The sequence below is a fragment of the Labeo rohita genome, chromosome 22 (assembly GCF_022985175.1).
Source record: "Labeo rohita strain BAU-BD-2019 chromosome 22, IGBB_LRoh.1.0, whole genome shotgun sequence".
Classification (NCBI taxonomy): Eukaryota; Metazoa; Chordata; class Actinopteri; order Cypriniformes; family Cyprinidae; genus Labeo; species Labeo rohita.
The window spans coordinates 33,037,276-33,061,184 of NC_066890.1; the positions used below are offsets into that span (position 1 = coordinate 33,037,276).

General features: G+C 31.1%; 1 protein-coding gene across 1 annotated transcript in view; it reads left to right on the forward strand.

Moving 5' to 3' along the window:
- The window catches only part of slc30a7 (solute carrier family 30 member 7), a 28,606-nt gene extending 5,143 nt beyond the window's left edge, over window positions 1-23,463 (forward strand). The window contains exons 6-11 of the mRNA XM_051094972.1: window positions 2,429-2,602; window positions 2,779-2,829; window positions 9,054-9,189; window positions 19,769-19,859; window positions 20,495-20,644; window positions 22,739-23,463. Coding sequence (XP_050950929.1) covers window positions 2,429-2,602; window positions 2,779-2,829; window positions 9,054-9,189; window positions 19,769-19,859; window positions 20,495-20,644; window positions 22,739-22,786 — 650 coding nt within the window. The 3' untranslated portion in view covers window positions 22,787-23,463. The remainder of the gene's footprint in view (window positions 1-2,428; window positions 2,603-2,778; window positions 2,830-9,053; window positions 9,190-19,768; window positions 19,860-20,494; window positions 20,645-22,738) is intronic.
- Window positions 23,464-23,909: the final 446 nt, after the last annotated feature.

A 23,909-nucleotide genomic window follows, 5' to 3' on the forward strand; every position in this document is an offset into this window, starting at 1 on the left:
TATTAATAAAAAGTATAAATTCTATAAATGATTTAAACATTATAGATTGTATAAGATTTTTTGTATATAAATGTTCTAAATGTTACACATATATTCTTGAAATCAGTCTATATGTAAATATATATTTCTAACAGTATTTAAGCATAACCTGTATATAAAATATATTTCTAGTTTTTGCTGTAATAAACTGTGTGTGTATATATTTCAAAATATGTATTTTTTTATCCATGTAAACATTTATATAAAATATTGTGTGTATACTTTTTTTTTTTTTTTTTTTTTTTTTTTTCTAAAAAAAAGTATTCATATAATATATATATATATGTGTGTATATATATATATATATATATATATATATGTATATATGTGTAGTATGTATGTAACATGTATATATATATAGGAGGGGCAGTGTTCAGAAGGGAAGGGTCCAGGTAAGTCGTTGCTTTTGACGGCTTTCAGTCCCCCCAACGTTCCCTTCCTGGACCCACGAGGACACCAGTGTGCATACACGGGGTCGAGATTTATTTATATATTATATTTATTTATATTAAATATAAATAAATAAATATTTATATTTAAAGCTTCACATACAATGCTATACATTTGAAAACAATTATTATAAATGTTGTTAAAATATAAATAATACAAAAATTTTTTTTATGAACTACATTTTTTAAATTTTCTATCTATCTATCTATCTCTCTCTCTCTCTCTCTCTATATATATGTATGTTTGTATGTTAATATTAGATATGCTATACATATTTTAAAGATCATAATCTATATACAAATGTATAAATAAAATGTACACTAAGTACATATATACAATTTTTGATTTAAATAAACTATATAGGTTATACGCTGTATGGAATTATTTATATATATATATATATATATATATATATATATATATATATATAATTTGGCAAAATCATTTAAATTTTGTTCCCTTTTTTTTCAAATTCTGTTTTTTCAGTTTCAGTTTTTCTGGATTCAGTTTTTTTCCTTTACATTTTTTCTAGGCTCTGTTTTAATGGTTAAAATTAAATTGTATTAAAGGTGAAGTCCACTTACAGAAAAACAATTTACAAATAATTTACTCACCCCCTTGTCATCCAAGATGTTCATTTCTTTCTTTCTTCAGTCGTAAAGAAATTGTGTTTTTTGAGGAAAACATTTCAGCATTTTTCTCCATATAATGGACTGATATGGTGCCCCGATTTTGAACTTTCAAAAATGTAGTTTACATGCAACTTCAAATGATCCCAAATGCGGTTGTGAACAATTCCAGCCGATGGTCTTATCTAGTGAAATGATCGGTTATTTTTTAAATAAAAATAAACAGTTTATATACTTTTTAATGCCAAACGCTTGTCTTGTCTTACTCTGCCTGGACTGTTTTTGTTCCGGTTCATGACAGTTAGGGTATGTCAAAAAACTCCCATCTCATGTTCTCCCTTAACTTCAAAATCCTCCTATATCACTATTTTACCTTTTTTGTTAAGGGTGTTTGATCTTCTTTGCATGTTCACTTTGCAAACACTGGGTCGGTACTTCTGCAGCGATGTTGGATGATTTTGAAATGATTTTTGAAGTTGAGGGAGAAAATCTGATTGGAGTTTTTCGACATACCCTAACTGTCTTGAACCACAATACACAGAGTCCAGGGAGAGCAAGACAAGACGAGCGTTTGAGATTAAAAGTATTTAAATTGTATTTCTGACATGACAGTAACCGATCGTTTCACTAGATAAGACCCTTCTTCCTCGGCTGAGATTGCTTACATCCGCATTTGGGATCATTTGAAGCCGCATTTAAACTGCAAAGTTCAAAATCGGGGACTGAAATGTTTTCATCAAGAAACATAATTTCTTTACGACTGAAGAAAGAAAGACATGAACATCTTGGATGAGAAAGGGGTGAGTGCATTATATGTGAATCTTTGACTTCTCCTTTAATCAGAAAGCAGGTCTAATTAATTAAAATCATAAAACTTACACAATCTAACAGCAGTTTATGAAAAGTTTAGCAAAACTTACATTTTTAAGGCCCTATGAAATGTTTTTTTTTCTCTTTTTTTTTTTTTTAAACCACATTCTGTTTTCCAGATTTCACTTAAATGGTTTCATTAAATATTCATAATCAACAGCATCTCTTAATAATGGATTTTATATGATTTTATATATTTTTGGTATATTTTTGTCACAGTTTCTATAAGTTAAACCAGACTTTTATTTTGATGGGTTGCTGCTAGGTCTACTTGTAATTTCTTTATCCAAAATTTGGCAAATTCCTTGACAATTCCACATTATGCAGTGAATTCCAATTTTTGACCAGATTGTGTAATACTGTCCACGTTTTCCACATTATTGTTATTTGCTGATATAAAGTGCGTAGTTTGTTTATAGATGTGTCCTCTTATTTTTCAGGTCACGGCCACAGTCATTCTCTATTTAATGGCAGCGTGGGACACGGACACAGTCACGGAGGCCACGGCCACAGTCACGAGTCCAAACACGGACACGATCACGGCCATTCGCACGGAGATCACGGACATTCACATGGAGGACATGGACATTCACATGACGATCCCCACTGCCACGGTCAGACCTCAAGCTGCTTTATTGATCTGAGTGCAGCTTCTGTTATGACTCAGGACCATTATAATGCATCAGATGTGTTATTTGGTCCTCATGCTGCGTGAAAATTGCAGAAGCTGTTTAGATCGTAATGGTGTCTGGTATAGCGTGATTCATTTCTAATCTGTCCGTGTCCTCAGATGACCACTTGCACACGCCGGGAAAAGGCTCCAGCAAGCAGATATTACAAGGTATGGCTTTTTTCAGTGTTTGTTCTCCAGGTGGCGCTAGAGATCTTGCAATATTTGCTTTGCTTTTAAAAGATATGAAAATATTTGCGATCACATCTATCAGGTCTAGACAGCTTTTTCCTCTTTTGTAGGGGGTCACTATTTTGAATTCTTAGTAGATGAGGTCCTGTTGTCATAACTCCTAAAAAATCATTTTCTTCATTTAACCACTTGAAATGAGTGCTCAGGCTTGATGGACTTTTATGTGCAACCAAGTGACACCTCTGACCACCCCAACCTCTAACCTTTGACTCTGGGCTAACCGGGTTAACACTGACACCGGAGCAAACGCGGTACACTGTCGCTTTAAATCCTTTTGTCCGAGCCTGTGTGGGAAAGAGCAGAGCAGAGAAAGTAGTTTGTCCCCTTCACCCTGGCACACACAGAGAGAGAATGGATCCTTTGGGAGGCCTGCTCAGGGGAGAAAGAACGGGGCACGGAGGGGAGGACCATGTAGAGAGGGGGGTGGGGAGGAGAGGAGGTGACAGTGCAAAAGGTTACGCTGCCTCCATCCCAGCCGAGGGACCTCTTCTCCACTCCCCGTGATGAATTGCAAGTAGATTGTACCAGCCTCCCATCTTGGGGATTTTTATGTCTATTTTAGTTATGTTTATTATGGTTACTTTTTACACAGAATTCTTGGTAGATGTACTCTGTTTGTTAAAACGTGTAGTTTGCAACATAATGCACTGCACAGACTGCTGTATTCCAGATTGCAGTGCACTTTCTAATAATTATTATTATTTTACAAAAATATAGAAATATAGTGGAACATTATTATTAATATTATTAGACCAAAAACAGTTTTATTTATTGATAATATTTTACAAAAGATAAATAATAATAATAATAAAGTAATACAAATAAATGATTACTTTTACTTGATAAAAGTAAATATTGTACCTCATTATTATTATTATTATTATTATTAAAATATTTTGAGTTATTAATAGTAATTAATACTATTTTAGAAAAATAGATTAGTATCATTGCTATTAAGTTACTGTTATTGGAATAATAATTAAAATGGTGATTGTTATTATTTTATAAAAATCTTTTTTTTTTTTTACAAAAATATAATTTAATGTTTTATTATTGTTGTTGTATTATTGTGTTAAATGAGAATATTGTTGTTTTGCAAAAGATAAATGTTTTCATTAATCATAATTCTTATTCTTATTACCAAACAGTTTATTAGTAGATTATTTGTGGAAAAGTGATACAAAAATAGATTAATAATATAATTATTACTAGTAGTATTAATCAAAGGAAAATATTTTAAATAAAATATAAATTTTAATTTGTTATAATATTTAATATTGTTAAGACTATTTACTATTTTTTGTTATAATATTTAATATTGTTAAGACTAATTACTATTACTATTTATTAAAACAATACTAATAAATATTATTTTACAAAAAATATAGTGGAATATTATTATTATTATTATTATTAATAATAATAATATTAATACTATTATTAGAAAAAAAGTTTAATTTATTACTGACAGTATTTTACAAATGATACATAATAATAATAATAATAATGTAATAAAAATAAATTATTACTTTTACTTGATAAAAGTAAATATTGTTCCTCATTAGTGTTATTATTATGGAAATATTTTGAATTATCAATAGTATTATATTTAATCTATAAAAATAGATTAGTGTCTTTTTTGCTATTAAATTACTATTATTGGAATAATAAATAAAATAGTGATTATTATTATTATTATTATTATTTTATAAAAATCTCTTTTTTTTACAACAACAAATGTAATGGAATGTTTTATTATTGTTATCGTATTATAATATTTATTTTATTAAATGAGAATATTAAATGTTATTTTGCAAAAGATAAATATTTTCATTAATCATAATTATTCTTATTCTTAAGCGATTAAAAAATAGATTAATACAAGTATTATTACTAGTAGTGTTAATCAAAGGAAAATATTTTAAAATATAAATTTGAATGTGTTATAATAAGTTATTATTTTACAAAAACAGATTATTAGATTGTGGAAAAGTGATGCAAAAATAGGTATAATATAAATATTATTCATAGTAGTAGAAGTAACAAAAGAAATATAATTTTAATGAAATATAAATATTTTCTTTTTTATCTTATTAATATTTATAATTTATTAATATTTTTATTTTTTCCTCAAAAACATATTAGTGGGTGATTTGTGAAAAGGTCATACAAAAACAAATTAATATTATTAGTAGTAGTACTATTAATGAAAGGAAGATATTTTTGATAAAAATATTTTCATACATCATTTTAATGTTATTATAATGTATTATTATTATAATTATTATTAATCTTTATCATTTTTATATTTTATTATAAGTTATTATTTTACAAAGATTATTAGTAGATTAAGGAAACGTGATACCAAAATAGATTAATAACATTACTATTAGTAGTAGTATTAATGAAGCGTTTTATAAGCATTTATTTATTTTTATTTAATGAAAACATACTATCAGTAGATTATTTGTGGAAAAGTGATACAAAAATGTGATTAATAATATACTTAGTAGTAGTAGTAGTAGTATTACTGAAAGGAATATATTTTTAATAAAATAAAAAAAATATTGTAATATTTTTATTTTGTAATGCATTTATTGTTGTTTTTTAAATTGATTTATTTTTGCTTTTACAGAAATACATTTTAGTAGATTATTTTGGAAAGTGATACAAAATATATAATATATAATATATATAATATAAAATATAAAAATGTATAATAATTCATTATTATTATTATCATCATTATTATTATTATTATTATTATTACTATTTTATTTGTTGTTTTACAAAAAAACAAACATGTTATTTTTGGAAAAGCAATATAAAAATTATTTAATGATATAATTATTAGTAGTAGTAGTATTAATGAAAGGAAGATATTTTAATAAAAATATAAATATGTTCATATTTATCATTTTAATATATAATAATGTGTTATTATTATTTTATGTAAAAACAGACTGTTAGATGGTTATTTGTGGAAAAGTGATATAAAAATAGGTTAATAATATAATAATTATTATTAGTTGTATTAATGAAATTAGGATATTATTAATAAAATGTAAATATTTTCATATTTTTAATTTTTAATGTTTTATAATAATTAATTTGTATTATTATTATGAAAATTATCTATCTATTAATCGGATAGTTTTTTTTTTTTTTTTTTTTTTTTTTCCTGTTGATTGTAGACAGTTTGTGCAGCTTAGTAAGCTATTAGTACTGTTAGTAGTAAGCTAGTATTTCTAGTAGAATTTTATTCCAAACACAGCCGTTGTTTTTAAGGACACTAAGAGCTCTAGTATTTTTTTTTTTCGTTTCCAGTATTTGTTTTGACCACATTTGGACGGGGTCTTCGCATATTAGGGAGTTTGCTCCATTACTGCGGTTGTGCTTTCTGCAAATCTGAAAGCAACCGCAAGTATGTCATCTCATTCTGAGGGAAGGAAAGGACATAGTGGAGCGTCTCATAGCGTGCCGTCACACCGCAGTCCACAGCTATTCTCCGGTGTCGATCAGGACAGCCAGTACAGACCCTCGAGTTCAGGAAACATTGACTGACTCACTCATGTTGGTTTTAACATAGTAGGTATGCTGTGATGTATTCTGCCAGTGCAGTCCTGCAGGTTGACCGTTCATTCGAGCATGTACTCGTATGACCTGTTTGTGGAATGACATCATCAGTTTGAGGGTTACCGCGAGAGCCGTATCCAAGGCGGCGGGTTCGTTCCGTCCGCAGTAGTCATGTTTAAACATGAGTGCTAGCAAATGTTGTGTCCCTCATCCCAGACACAATATTAACTCACTATTAGTGCTTTTGAAGTCAAACCAGGACCGTTCATGTAGACAAAAACCCTAGTTGCTGTAAACTAACTACACAGGCTGTTGAAAAACTGTCTACTTCAGAAGTGACTGAAAACTTTGAATTAATTAATCAATTTATTTTTTTTTGTACTCAGCTCTCAATTAATTTAATTAATTGTAATATTAATATAGCATTTTATAAAAATAGATTACTAGTAGATTATTTCTGGAAAAGTGATACAAAAAGAGATTAATAATACAACTATTATTAATAGTAGTGTTAATAAAAGGAAGATATTTTTAATAAAATATATTCATATTTATCATTTTAATATTTTATAACAAATTTATTGTTGTTATTATTATTATTATGCAAACATGTTATTTTCAGTTTTCATTAATTGTAATGTTAATATAAAATTTCATAAATATTGATGGTTTTTGAGTATATTAATATTGAGATATATATTTATGCTATTTCTATAAATGTACTTAATATATTTAATATAAGTAATATATAAATATACTTTTTTTTTTAAAAAAGTAAAATAAGCATAAATGCATAGTTATTTGACATTTTATGAATTTAAATATTATAGTTTTAATATTAATATATTTTTTTTTGCTCAACTCACCATTGATTCTAATAGTTTGATGTTAGCAAGTTGCTAACAAAAGTCCATTTTTAATTTGATTTTTTTTTTTATAATTAATTATATTAATTATATTTTATAAATATTAATGTTTTTGAGTATATTAGTATTTAGATGTATATTTATCCTATATTTTACTATCCTCATATAAATATTCTTAGTATATTTAATATACGTTATATGTTAAAAATACATTCATAAATATTAATGTATTAAGTTTTTATATTAATATTGACAAAGTAAAACATGTTTAAATTTAAAATATATTAAATTGAATTAAATTTTTTATTATTTATAACATTTTATAAATATTAATGTTTAGTGAGTATATTAACATTAACATAATAAAAGATATATTACATTTATATTTAAAATATATTAAATTTAATTTGATTCAATCATTCATTTATAATATAAATATAACATTTAATAAATATTATTTTGTTTATATCTTAATATAAATATTCTTAATATATTTAATATACATTAAAAAATATATATATATATATACTTATTAAATATTCTAAATATTAAAATGAACATATAAATATAATAATTTATAGGTTTTTTTTTATTTCAGAAATATATTTAATATTGAGATATATATTTTTACTCGCAATGTAAATATACTTTATGTATTACACACAATATATAGTGCATAAATATATTTATTAAATAGAATTTATTTTAAATATATGAATTAAATATATAAATTCTATTTTGCGCCATTTAATATTTTTTTCAGCTCACTACTGATTCTAGTTCATTGAGTTTGATGTTACCAAGTTGCTAAACTAAAAGCACACACAAATATTTGGTAAAAGTCATTTTTAATTTGATTCAGTTTTGTAAATGTATAAAATACTATTTTATTATTAATAATATTAATGTAACATTATATATTGTTTTTTGAGTATATTAATATCGCGACATCAATATCTCTTATATTATCTTACATCTCGATATAAATATACTTAATGTATTCAATATACATAATATATATAAATATAATATTAAAATATATATAAATATATTTTAATGTATTTATAATACATATACATTTTTAAGTTTCATAAATGTTAATGTATTAATATTGAGATATATATAAAAAACATATATGAAACGTATATGAAATATTTTTAATATATTTTTATATTTATATTACTGCTTTATATTACTATAAGTATACATTACTGCTTAAAAATTTGATGTCCGTATTTATTTATTTATTTATTTATATTTATTTTAATTAATGCATTGAATTGATCACTGAAGTGATAAATGTTTTGTAACATCATAAATGTTTTTACTATTTGAAATAAATGCTGTTCTTTAGAACTAGAAAAAATGCATCAGATTTTCTAAGCAATATTAATATGAATCAATAAAAATTCTCGAAATCAGCATGTTAGAATGATTTCTGAAAGATCATGTGACACTGAAGACTGGAGTAATGATGCTGGAAATTCAGCTATACATCACAAGAACATATAAATAAATTAATATTAAATAAATTGACTTTTTTTTTTAAATATTAGCATAGAAAAGTTATTTTAAATGCTAATAATATTTTAGAATATTACTGTTTAATATATTAGACTCTGAACTTTTGAAAAGTTGAATGTGTTTTTTATAGATTTTTTTTAACAGAACTAATCTAAACCCCCATTTTCTTGCTTTCAGGAGTGTTTCTCCACATTGTCGCGGACACGTTGGGCAGCGTCGGCGTGATCATCTCAGCCATCCTGATGCAAAAATACGACCTGATGATCGCCGACCCCATCTGCTCCATGCTCATCGCGCTTCTCATAGGAGTGAGGTGAGTACGCAAACCCCGGGCCGTGCTATAATAAGCCCTGACCTCTCTCGACTCGAGACAATCCTCCACCCTCAAACCCCACCCAGAAAGCCTCAACAGCACCTAACACAGATCATACAAAAGCCACTTCACAGTGCCCTTCACCAAGAGCCCCGTGAAGCCGTTGGCACTCCAGCTGGGTGAATTACAGGATACGCGCACAGAGGGTGGAGCCCGGAGCACTTTCTCAACATGTGGCGAAGCCAGAAAACCCAAGGTTTGCCTCTCTCATGTGGCATTTTTCAAACAACCCCAGTCAAGAATGAAATGCTGTGCATTTTTCCTCGCTTTTTAAACCTACCACTCTTGAAAATGCCATCAGATGCTTTTATCTTTATGTGTGATGTAGGTAAATGTATGTAAAGGGTGTGTAAATTTGAGCATTTTTAAATTGCAAATGGCCTGTGGTTACTGTGCTCCAGTGAAGAGGCACCGTTCGTGGCCCCTTTTTGCAAAAAGCACGAAGCCTTTCCCGCATATTCATCTCGTCCCTCCAACCCCCCTTTCTCTCTCTTTCCCTCTTGTCCGTGTTTGAGGCTTTTCTTCTCCCTCTCTGGAATGTGGTGGCGATCTGTGAATGTTACTTCAACAAAGGCATCTTTTAAGATGGATTTTTCCTTCTCTTTGTTTCTCAAAAAGGGGGGGTTTATGTCATCGAGACCCTTTCTTAGACATTTTTTTTTTCCCCTCTCTTCTTCAGTTTTTCCATCCAGTGGCCGAATCCTCAGAATTGAGAGTAGGGCTAAAACCGTGGCTGTTTTCCCCACATTGCACCTGCGTGACAGCGTCTCGGTCTCGTTCAGGTGCAATCTGGAGGCCGGTCTGCTATGGCGAACGTACAAAGGTATCACACGAGTATGGAAAGCCATTAAATTCCAAAGTGGATAATTTAAAACAGTTGCAAAGCAGAAATGAGCTCGTTAAAGAGCTCGTGAAGCTGAAGAGTTCACGTTCCTGTGGTCCATCTGTAGATGTTGCGTCTATTGACGCTGACTGATTTTGGGACGACTGAATGTGTATTGGTTTCCCCAGACCTCAAATTAAACAATTTCTGACTGTTTTCGGAATTTAATACTGGCATATTGTGCAGCGTTCACTACCGTTCACTGTTTTTAAAATGTTTTCAAAAGAAGTCTCATGCTCACCAAGGCTGCATTTATTGTGAATATTATTACAATTTCAAATAACTTTAATGTTTTAATACATGTTAAAATGTAATTTATTCCTGTGATGACAAAGCCAGTGTCACAAAATCCTTCAGAAATCATTCTAATATGCTGATTTGAAATGTTTCTTTCTTTCTTTTTTTGATTATTATTAATGTTAAAAAATAGCTACTGTATAATATTTTTGTGGAAACCATGAGATTTTTTTTTTTTTTTCTAAGGATTCTTTGAATACAAATCCTTTATAATATTATTAGGGCCCTATGAAATCTGTTTTATTTTTTTTATTTTTTCCCAAATTCCATTTAAATTTTTCAGGATTCTGTTTTTTTTTTTTTTCCGTTTTAATTTTTAATTTTCAGTGTCACATGATCCTTCAGAAATCATTCTAAAATGCTGATTTGCTGCACAAGAAACATTTCTTTCTTTTTTTTTTAAATTATTATCAATGCTGAAAACAATTACTGTGTAATAAGCGTGAGACCTTTTTTTCAGATTTTTTGAATACAAATCTTTTGTAACATTATTAGGGCCCTATGAAATCTGTTTTATTTTTTCCCAAGTTCTGCTTTTTTTTTGTTTACATTTTTTTTTATTATTTGTTTTAATAGTTAAATTATGGTTTAATAGTTAAATAAATGTCTGGTTCCAAATTCTGTTTTACTTTTCTCCCAAATTAATTTTTTTCCATTTTAATTTTTCAGGATTTTCTTTTCTTTTTTTTTTCCATTTTAATTTTTTCTAGACTAATAGTTAAATAAAAAAATCTTAGTCAAAAAGCATGTCTAACTCCAAATTCCATTTTGTTTTTTTCCCAAATTCCATTTTTTTTTTCAGTTTTATTTTTTATTTTTTTATTTTTCAAGACTTTAATAGTTAAATTAAAAATATTATTTAAAAAGTATGTCTAATTCCAAATTCTTTTTCCATTTTAATTTTTCAGGATTCCTTTTTTTCCATTAGAATTTTTTTAGACTGTGTTTTAATAATTAAATTAAAAAATATTAATCAAAAGGCATATCTAATTCCATATTCTGTTTTATTTTTCTCCCAAATCCTGTATTTTTTTTATTTTCATTAATCAAAAAGCATGTTTATTTAATTGAAATCATGAAATGTATTTAACAGCAATTTATTGAAAATTTAACAACAACAAAAAAAATGGCCCTATGAAATACATTTATTTTTTTTCTCAAATTCAGTTTTATTTTTACCAAATTCAACTTTTTTGGATTTTATTTTAATGGTTTCATTAATGGTTTCATTGTAATAATCAAAAGCATCTTTAATTAATTGATTTGACAAAATAATAATTTACATATTTATTTATTTATTTTTGTGTAGTGTTTTTAAATTTTTCTGGTAAATATTCCTTAAAAAATAATGTTTTAATAAAAATTATATTATTAGTAGTAGTAGTATCATTACATTTAGTAATATATTTCTGTCACCGTTTCTTCAACCGAACCAAAGACCTTTAAGTTTCTGTTTGTATTTGATATGACGATAGTTTTCTCAAAAGAAATTGCAAAAGCCTCATGCGCTTCAGTATGTGTGTAGTAAACGAAACTGCGCATTTGCGCCATTCATTCACACAGAGAATTTTGTTGGGAAATTCTGTGACGTTATACAGTAAATTCCACATCGCGGAAAACATGGGTCCCTACATGTAAAATTCATATTTAAATAGTCTTTAGCGGTTTAGTATTCACAGACATTTAACTTTGATTAACTTTACTTATGATTTATTCATCCCAAATCAGCGTAATACAGCAAATTTCATTTTTATGACTGGATTCCGTGATTCAGTACAGCATACCTACTATATGCTGCAGAAATAGTGGTATGCTATCCCGAACGCTGGCTAAGAAAACTAATGTGTTTTCCAGAACTAGGCTTAATGTGTTTGGGGAAACACAGCTGTTATGTATATACATTTATTAAACACGATACGCTAGTGTGAAGGATGGTACTGTGGAGCAAAGCATGAGTTCGTCTGCAACTCTACACTCTATTACGCATTTGAACTTCATGCCTGTGTTCGTCTGGCACAGCAGAATCATTCATCGTTCGAGTCTTGAGATCGACCGACCATAATTGGCCGCGTGGAATGTCTGTGGTTCTCCGTTTGATCGTTAAGATGGACTCTGCTTTGTTTGGACAGCATTTTTCCCATGTACCCCTCATTGTGAGATTGATATTCTCAGTAGAGCGCCTCGTTTTGATCCAGCCTTTGGATGTTTGACCTTTCGCTAGGATGATGGACTTCTCCTTCATCAGCCGCACCTGAGGCGTGACACATTTGCGCGGGACTCTCTGCAAAAGACCCCCCGCTGCACGCCAACCGGGGCGTGTTTAAGGTCGCTCTGGGTGCGGTAGCCTTGCTTTGGGGGATATCTGGGTACGGCTGCAGCGGCTGGATGTGTCCCGGTACCCTGTGATTAGTTGGAGGGAGTGGAGGAGTCCTGCTGCTGTGACCTACAGCAGTCCCCCACCACCAAAGTCTTCCAAAGACCGCTAATCGCTTTGGGTCCCGAGGAATGGGCGCGTAAAGAACGTTAACAGTAATTAACATTTGTTCTGGCTGTACTAAGCTGGGCCTTTGAGGCTGGATTCATTTGTGAGTCCTCAGTGCAAATGTGTTTAAACGGCACTCCAAAGCTGCTTTTGTGGCATGTTATTGTGTTATTCTTTGATCTTCTGTGTTTTTCACATAATAATGCGCTTTAGCACTGTGCAGGCTATTAGCTACTTAACACGTGTGTCTTTTTTTTTTTTTAAAATAAGCCACATATACATGCAACACTTGACTTAACACTCCGCTTTGCATACAGAAGTGATTTTTGTTAACTGAGGGCTAGAGAGTTTCTGATTGGAGTGTTGATTTCCATTGGGTTTCACTCATTTTCACTAATTGCAGGTTATTGTTTGAGCTACTTGAATTGGTTTCATTTTAATTTCATATTAACTAGTTTCGGCCAGTTAATATGACATTAAAATGTAGATTTCAAGGTTCTAGCTCATTTATGTTAAAGTTTTTGGTGAATCTTTCAAAGTAATTTAACCACAAAACAGAAGACGGAGAGAAAAATGGTAATAGTGTAATTAAAGTCATTTTCATAGGTTAAATAAAAAAAAAAAATCTTACACTCATTATTTAAGGAAAAACATATTATTTAAAAGTATAATCAGTATGCTGGTTTAAATATTTAGTTATTGTAGTTTAATGTAATTATTAATGTAATTTTAAATTAAATACATGTAAGTAATATTATAAATTGTATTTTGTTTAATATTTAGTATTCAGTGTTCTGAAATGATGATGCAAAGTCCTTAGAGACTTAAAGTTAGTGTTAGTGTTTTTACACATTTCACATTTATTCCAAAATAATAACTCAAGACAGTAACAATTTAAAATATATATTTTATTTGTAAACTTATGTTCAGCTGCTCTGTTGAATAGTTAACTTCAAACTATTCTTGAATTTGTCAGGTCATCAAAGTTTGGGAAATGTTAGTGCTGTCAAACGATTAATCACGATTAATCACATCCAAAATAATTTTTTGTTTACATAATATATATATATATATATATATATATATATATATATATATATATATATATATATATATAAGAAAAGTGTTTATATATTAAATATAAATGATATGAATATAAATGTAAATACATGCAAATATTTTTAAAAACATAATGTATGTGTGTGTATTTATAATAAATGAATACAGTACACACATATATTATGTAAGCAAAATACTTTTATTGTGGATGCGATTAATCGTGATTAATCGTTTAACAGAAGTAGTTTAAATATATATATATATATATATAATATAAATATATCCGTGTGTGTGTTTATTTATATGTACCTAATAAACATAGGCTACACAGCACGCACACATATATTATGTAAACAAACACTTTTATTTTGGACACATGATTGTGATTAATTGTTTAACAGAACTAGTTTAAATATATCAATGCGTGTGTGTATATTTATATTTATGTCATTTATATATATATATATATATATATATATATACACACACACACATATATATTATGTAAACAAAATACTTTTATTGTGGATGCGATTAATCACAATTAATCTGAACTAGTTTAAATATATCTGTGTGTGTGTTTTTTATATATATATATATATATATATATATATATATATATATATATATATATATATATGTATATATATATATATATATATATATATATATATATATATATATGTATGTATGTATGTATGTATATATATATATATATATATATATATATATATATATATATATATATATATATATATACACATAATAAATAAATATATATATATATATATATATATATATACACATAATAAATAAATATATATATATATATATATATATATACATAATAAATATAGGCTACATAGTACACATACATATTATGGAAACAAACATTTTTATTTTTGATGAGATTAATCGTTTGAGAGCACTAGTAAATGCTGGTCACAGACATGGAGATTTGCTTTAAATTTCACCTAGCTGAATAACTTACTAAAAACTCCCACAGATCATTTTTTCATGCCATTTTAAAGTGGTTATATCTAAGTATGTGACTTGTTTACTTACTTAAATTAGTCTTCCCATTAACAGCATTATATTGTTCATTCAGACTGATTTGCAAATGCACATGAACACGAATGCACATAATCATATCGTGATGGAGGCATTGCCTCCTCATGTGACTTTTCCCCATTCGTTCTAAATTACCCCCCCCCAACAATCCCACCGCACGTTTTAGGTGATCTGTTAAAACTCAGTGGTCTCGGGAGCCGAGAGAGACACGGACTTCCACTGTAACTTTACCTGCTGGTGTCACGGCTGGACAATGTTTCTTTGGAAAAACAAGTGATTTATACACTTTTAATGTTGTATTTTGTAATATTGGCATTGTTTCATTTTTGTACCTTTTAACATTAGTGTTCATTCGCAGTAGAGTAAAGAACATTTGCAGACTCCCATACTAAAAATGAGCCCTTGAATCCAGCCATAAGTTTTATGCACAAGGCCTAATAGCTATACAATCCTGTGGTTATGACCATAGTGCAGTTGGTTCCTAGCAGCAAAGCATCTAAAGCTTTTTGTGGTGGAATCCCAATAACATCTTGCCTTAGAAATGGAAAAGTTTGTTAGGTTCTATTGCATATAAATCTCAAGTTAAATGTACCTGCTCTAATTCCCACTGTGGTATTTCAGACCCAGACTTCACTACAGTCGCCTCATTCTTGAGGCGTTTCTGGTGTCATAAATATTTCTGTGCTCCAGTTAGGTACTCAGGTTGTCTGGGGCGTGATAACCAATCATTTCCATGTGGTTTCGAAGTGCTTGTGCTTTAACGAGTGACTGCTTTGTGCCTCGTGACTCCAAGCTGTTTTCCTGCTTTTCCGAAAAAGTCCATAGGTGATTACAAGCGTCCTTGCAGAAATATTTTATCCTGGTTGTCACCCCGACCTAGGTAGTGACATTTCGTCTGTGTCACTGGCCAGCCTAACCTTGATGCTCGCACGTAATTGTATTTCAGCCAGCTGAGTCACTCGTGTAACTGCATTACAGAGTTTTCGGGGCAGGTTAGCCGCCAAGCGCCAGCGAACGGTGAGTAAGAGTGCCTCTGTTTCACTGAACAGGAAGGTGTGGAACAATAGTATGATGTCAGAGGTCTGAGGTACCCTCATGCAGTACTTTCCTGTTTTCATTTTATTGTCCAAAAGAGGGACAAACATACCGGTTACTGAGAGGAATGCACAGTGGCCACTTTTATTGTGCCCAGTCACAGTATGTTGATGGAAACATGGTAATTGACAATAGAAAAACCTTCAGAAAGTTGACATGTTCTCATCTCAATCTAACACTATTTTAAATAGCATTTTAAAATCTACATGGATTATAAGTAAACATTTAGTATATAGTGTTACATATGGGCCATTCTACAGAATTAGTGCAAACTGCTGTCCCACAACCAAAAAACACATTTAAAAAGCATTCAAGTATTCAAATCTTAGATGTTTATTAGGATCCGTCTATTATCTATTGAAACCCACAATCATATTTAAAATTTTAGTAAGCTTAATGTATATAAAATCATTTATTGGGTACTTTTAATTGGGAGGTGGCTGTCCTGTACCCTAACCCCTAAATTTCTACTTATGAAAATATTGAAATGGTTTTTGCATTTTTTTTTTCCGTTGTTGTTTTAAAAGTATCTTTTTGATTCTTTAAAAAAGTGAATTCCAAGAGAAATATTGTATATTTAAATTATGAAACTTTATGTAAAAAAAAAAAAAAATGTGTCCCACATTTTTCATGTCACTACCGAAACAGTATATGATTTAGTCTATTGGCTGAGACTGGTTTTAACTACACCCCTACATTTATGATCAGGAAATAATACAGTGTCCCCTTCTCTCATAGCTGTATCATTTTGAGGTAATTGTGTTCAAAAGTCTTAAAAATGTGTGTAACTTTAAGGAACGTCACTACCGAACACTTTTTCTGCAATTAAGTACACTTTATACGTTTTGTATGTGTACCGCTGTTCAGAACTGTGCTAGCTAAACATGTGCTGGTTAGCATCTTTGAGGTAGCTTCAAAAGTATCTTAAATTGTCACTATGAAACAGTCATGACCGAAACATTTGGTGGAGTTTCAGTGGTGACATCTTTGTTTTTTTTTTGGGTGTTATCCCATACAATTGTCACTACCAAAACATGTCATCGTTGTTTCGGTAGTGATAAAAGGGAACACACAATTCTCATATTTGGGGGAAATAAACAGAATTTTAGAGCAGTTATGCAGTTTTTTTTGTGTTTTAGTGTGTTTTAGTGTGTTTTAGTAGTGTGTTAGTATGCGAGTTAAAATTGTCATGTGACGTGGTTGCTACCAAAGCATTACTGTCACTACCGAAGTTTGTCAAAAATAAAGCATACTAAATTATCAACTAAGATGTTATGATAGTTTTTGGTTCAATGTATATTCAAACTAATGAATCCTTTACTTTTTGCCTTTTACAAAGAAAAATTGGATTCAAAATACAACAAATCTCATAAATTACATTTGAAATATTGTTACAAATTTTTACTGTTACGAATTTACCTCTGAAAATGTTTTAATAAAATAGCAAAAATATGTATTTACAATCTAGATGTAAGCAAAATCTTAATCGGTCAATATAACCCTTCTAATTAAATTATATATTCTTCTGTTTCGGTAGTGACAAAATTGGGGAAAGGACAATTATTCCAAACCTTTCCGAAAATACAATATGAGAATTAATTGCACAATTACTAGAAATGTGTACCTTGGATATTTGCATACATACAAAATTTAAGGAAAAAGACCTTTTTTTCAATACGTTTCCAACTCTGAGTTTGGACCAATTCTGTACAATGGACCATATCGGGGCGTTTTCTCTGAGGAGGCAAGGGAGGCAGTGCCTCCTCAAAATATTAGACGAGAAAAAAATATGTAGTACAACAATAAAACGTCAGTATTACAAAATATAACATTAGAACGTTTAGAAATCACTTGTTTTTCTAAAGAAACGTTGTCCAACAGCAACACCAGCAGGTAAAGTTACAGCGGGAGTCTGAGTCTCTCTCACGTCCCCTGAGCCCGTTGAGTTTTAACAGATGCCCTCAAGCGTATAGTGAGTTTGGTGCGGGGTAATTGAGAATGTCACGTGAGAGGAGGCAATGCCTCCATCAAGATATGGATATTGGATATGACTGGTTATGTTTGGCTGTGATTGGTTTATAAAATAAGCGAAGTGGGAGAGAGAGAAGGGTCGGGATTTGAACTCGGGACGCCTGTAGCGCAGCGCCGCTGTACACTGCCCACAAGGCTATCAGAGCCGACTGCGTCTGTGACCAATATTTACCGAGCTTTGATGCCTGATGATCTATTTTTTTTTTTTTAATTATGAGATTTTGAAATATAATTATTTCCATTTTGTCACAGACCATTTACTTAAACCATTTATGTAAACTAATGAACATTTCAGACATCCAGTTGTATTCTGAAATTACATTTGCTGAAATATCACATGCTTTTTCAACTTTTTCTGCACTCAGAATAGATTTAATCTGTCAGTTCGCCAGTAGACTTGATTCATTTTACTTTCCAGGTTCGTACTAGAGCTAATCAATCCAGAGGGACAAGACAGACTAATCAGGCTCCGGTTTCATGTTCCTATATGGCTTTAGTATAGATTACAAAGTTGTTTGTTTGCAAACATTGTTTGGTAAACCACAGTCGTCTTGGTATTGAAGAGAAGCGCTTGCATTTTAGACACATTACCTAATGTAATGTGTCCACAACGAGAGCTGAGTAGGCAGTATAGCTATAAATTGGTCTGGAGCATTGTGCTTATATTGATATTACTCATCTTTGCTCTCAATATAGGGTAGAGAAAGTTTGTGCCATCTCACGGGTCAAGACACGACTATTGCAAAATCGAAGCCTTGTGAGTAACATAATTGCCATTTTTAAAATTGTATCAAAACAATGTTGGGTCAAAATATTTAGAATATTTAGAATATTTAAAGAGTGTTTAGCAAGGTCAGATGTTGTGAAACACAGCATTTGCCTTCAGTTTCACGAACGTCCAAATGAGACAACGATCAGCTTCTCCACTTTGGCGTGTCCTAAAACTGAGGCTGGGGTTTCAGGGAGGAGTTCAGGAGAACGTGGGGGTGATACACTGTAGTAGATTAGGGACTGGGGAAAAAAGTCCAAACCAAGGAACCCTCTAATGGTTCCCAGATGGAGCAGTGGTCAGGCCTTGAAGGTTTCAAGGAGGGCTGATGACTTTGTAAGATGCTGGCCTAGCCAAGACCTAGCTTTGATGGGGTAGAAACGGCTGACTGATTCGGAGAGAAATAGTCCTAGTCCTTTCTTAACCGGTCAACCGTTTCTGCCAAGTGATTCTTCAGCAGAATGAATGGGTTTGGATGTCTTTCCTGGTGCGTTCGGAGTTGTTTGCCGACTCACGCGCGCTACAGCTGTTGAAATGACATCAGCACGGCTTTCTGTTACTCCACCCCAACCATAAGATGGGCAAGTTTATGTTGGACCACGTTTGAGCATGCCCTGAAATAATCCTAATGAAAGGAGTTCTTGTTTGTCATGTTAATGACAGAATTTCCTCTCCTCCGCTTATAACACGATGTGTCAAGCTGTAAAGTCACTAACCAATGGCGTCTTTATGTGTGGCGTCCCCTTCCTGTTGCCAGAGTTTGCCTAGTACTTGGCGCTCCATTGAGTTTCACATAACGGCAACTCATTTATCGCCTCCCTCTTTCCCACAGTGTGGTTCCTCTGCTCAGGGAATCCATAGGGATCTTGATGCAACGGACGCCTCCTTCTCTGGACCATGCCCTTCCTGAATGCTACCAAAGGGTGAGTCATTTCCATCTTCTGGATCCTATTTGAGAAAGTTAGCTACTTGGTTAGACAGAGTTAACCTGGGATATCAACTGGGATTGTAGCAAAGGCCCTGTTTACACTTGGCATTAAGATGCATTTTCGACAATCTGATCACAAGTGGGCAACGCTAAATACAGGTGTGAACAGGGTGTAAAACATTTCACTCTTGTCCACTTCCAAAAGTAGTCGAGAAAACATTCACATTCATGTGGTTGAATGCGTTCAAACAGCCGCTAAAGAAATCACCTTCTCCTTCCCTCAAAAGAAATCAGGACAGAAGTGGCCAAGTGTGAACAGGAATGTCTTCCTCATTCACTTGCGATCTGATTGACCAAAATGCCTCTTAACACCAGGCAAACAGGGCCTAAGTTGTCTCAAAATGTAACTAGCTAACCAAGTAGCCACATTTGAAGAATGGGAACTTGCACTCTGTCGAGGGTAACAACCTCAATCTTCATCTTGTTGTAAGATGGCAGTTCCAGGTTTTTGCCTAAAGTGGTTTTAGATGATGGTCCAATAATCGTCCAACCACCCTACTGAGCATCAGACTCTTCTCAACTTATGCTAAAAACTTGGGTTGTGTTTGTTAACCCTAACGTCTCCTGCAGGTCCAGCAGCTTCAGGGTGTCTATAACCTCCAAGAACCTCACTTCTGGACTCTTTGCACAGACGTCTACATTGGTACACTCAAACTCCTTGTGGCGCCAGATGCAGATTCTAGATGGATTCTCAGCCAAACGCACAACATTTTCACACAGGTGGGGACCGTTGGAAAAATGAATTGCTCATGTCTCATGCCTCATGTCATTCCAAACCCATAAGACCTTCGTTCATTTTCGGAACACAAATTAAGATATTTTTGATGAAATCCAAGAACTTTCTGATCCTACATAGACAGCAACACAACCAATACGTTCAAGACCCAGAAAGGTAGTAAGGACCTTGATAAAATAGTCCATGTGACATCAGTGGTTATGAAGCTACGAGAATACTTTTTGTGCACAAAAAACAAAAATAATCACTTTATTCACACCTGTGTGTTATGTACACTTGTGAACACACGTCAAAGACTGACACTGAAGAGAAGAAATTGTTAAAGTTGTTAATTTTATTTTCTTTGCACACAAAAAGTATTCTAATAGTTTTAAAAAAAATTGACGTTAATCCACTGTTGTCACATCGATGTTTTGTCGGTAAAACGACATCTTTTCTTGTTAAAATTACATCTTTTCTCATAATAACAAGATGTTATGTCATTAAAAATGACCTCTTTTCTTATAATAACAAGATGTTGTGTCGGTAAAGCGACAACTTTTCTCGTAATAACTAGATGTTAAACGAATCTTTTCTCATAATAACGAAATGTTATGTCATTGAAATGTCATTTTCTTGTAATAACAAGATGTTATGTTGTTTGAAATAACATATTTTATATCGTAATAACAAGATATGTCATTAAAAAGACATGTTCTCGTAACAGCGAGATGTTTCATTAAAACATTTTTTGTCTTAAGATGTTATGTCGTAAAACATCTTTTTCTCAATAAAATGACATTTTCTTGTAAGAACAAGATGTTATGTTGCTAAAACATCTTTTCTCATAAAAACGAGATGTTATATCAGTAAAACGACATCTCTTGTTAAAATTAAATTTTTCTTGTAATATGTAAAAATGACATTTTTTCGTATAATATGTCAGTAAAACAACATCTTTTTCTCATTAAAATTACATATTTTTTTTAATCTACTAACAAGAAATGTCGTTAAACAGCGTCTTTTCTCATAACAAGATGTCGTTAAAATAACATATTTTCTCAGTAATAAGATATGTTGTTAAAATATCCTCGTTGTAACAAGATGTCGTAAAACATCTTTTTCTCATTAAAATGACATCTTTTCTTATAATAACAAGATGTTACGTTGTTAAAATGACATCTTTTCTCATAATAACGAGATATGTCGTAAAAAAAAAAAAACATCTTTTCTCGTTATAATTACAACTTCTCATAATAACGATATGTTGTAAAAAAGACATCTTTTCTCGTTAAAATTACGTCTCATAATAACTAGATGTTATGCCGTTAAAACAACATCTTTTCTCATAATAACGAGATGTTATGTCGGTAAAACATCTTTTTCTTTTAAAAATGACATCTTTTCTCATAATAACGAGATGTTATGTCGGAAAAAAACATCTTTTCTCATTAAAATTACAACTTCTCGCAATAACGATATGTCGTAAAAATAACATCTTTTCTTGTTTAAATTATGTCACGTAATCACTAGATGTTATGTCGTTAAAACAACGTTTTCTCGTAATAATATGTTATGTTGGTAAAACACCATCGTTTTTTAAAAATCTTTTCTCATAATAATGAAATGTTATGTCGTAAAACATCTTTTTCTCATTAAAACAACATCTTTTCTTGTGTTAAGATGTTACGTTGGTAAAACGACATCTTTTTTTCGTTAAAATTACATCTTTTCTCATAAGAAGAAATAATGTCTATTCACACGTATGTGTCATGGTACTCTTGTAAATGCGACAAAGACCTTTTTTTATTTAATTTTTTGAATTGTTAAATAAAGTTAATTTTGTTTTGCGCACAAAAAGTATTCTCGTAGCTTCAAAAAATGTATGATAAACCACTGATGTCACATTGAATATTTTAACAAAGTTCTTACTACCTTTTTTGGTCAGAAAGCTCTCAGATTTGATAAAAATATCTTGGTTTGTGCTCTGAAGATATGAACAAAGGTTTTACAGGTTTGGAACGTGATTAGGAAATGAACTCTCCTTTTTGAAACATCTCAAAGTTTCCATCACATGATCTTTTCTGCCCTGTGCCCAGGTTGGCGTCAGACAACTGTATGTTCAGGTTGACGTGGCAGCCATGTAGAAGCCCGCCACACTTCTCCTGATCTTTGGGAGTCCCGGGACCAAAGGCCTTCTGTGCTGCTGTGGGGAAATTCTCCACCTCAACCCATCTGTCTTTGGGTTTCTGTCGCTCCACTTCCATCTTGGATCAAGATGGAGCTGGTGCAGTCCAGCAGTCTGACTCCACTCTTACCAGAAAACAACTTGACCAGCTACAACAATGTGATGTTTTTAAGGGGGGGGGCAAGAACTTGCAACATTTGTGCACCCTCTTGATCATTTGAACTTTGTTTTTTGTTTTAAAAGTTCTCCATTGCTTTTGATTTTTATAATCCCAAACAAACTGTTTCTTTTCCTCATAATCGCTGCCCTTTTTCATCATCAGAATGGGGTTTTAATTATCGGTGGTATGAGTGTGGAGTTCAGTGGACGTTTGTAAAAAAAATAGCAGTATGTGATTCATTGACTTTTTGTACATCACTTGCTTTGTTTTTCAGTTGCACAGTTGTAAAGAGGTGCAGAATTCGTTCGCCAATGCCATTATGTAAACATAAACATTTGTCTGCATTTCTTAAGTGCCTTTTTAAAAATGATCATGGACAATCGCTTGGACCGCCGTGTTTGATGGTCAACGTGAATGCGATGAAACTGGATCTTTATGACCTTGAGTTCTGTCTACAATTAAAACATTCCTTTGCATTTGGTTTCGCATGGTGTAAAATTTGTATGAACAAGTTCCTAAAACCTTTTTTGTTTTTGTTTTCATAAGTAAGTCTGATGAATGAGTTAAACGGAGTTTGTTTTTTATGCACAAGAAGGTACAAGCATCAGTAGGCAAGTCCAGCATATTTGTGGTAATATGTCAGAGCCTATTACTGTTTATTTCCTTTCAACTAATAGGTGGAAACAGTTCATCAATCCTGTCTGGACACACAGACCTTTTCCAGTTTAAAATTGATTAAGATTTCCTCCAGTGATTTTTTTTTTTTTTTTTTTTTTTTTTTTTTTTTTCAATATAAATACTCTTACTTTGTGTTTTTCAGCTCTGCTTGAAACTAAATTAAAATGAAGTTAATTTCACTCTGGAATGGGTTGAAGAAAGGACACTGGAACATTTTCAGTTGCATTTGAGAGGGTTTGAAAGG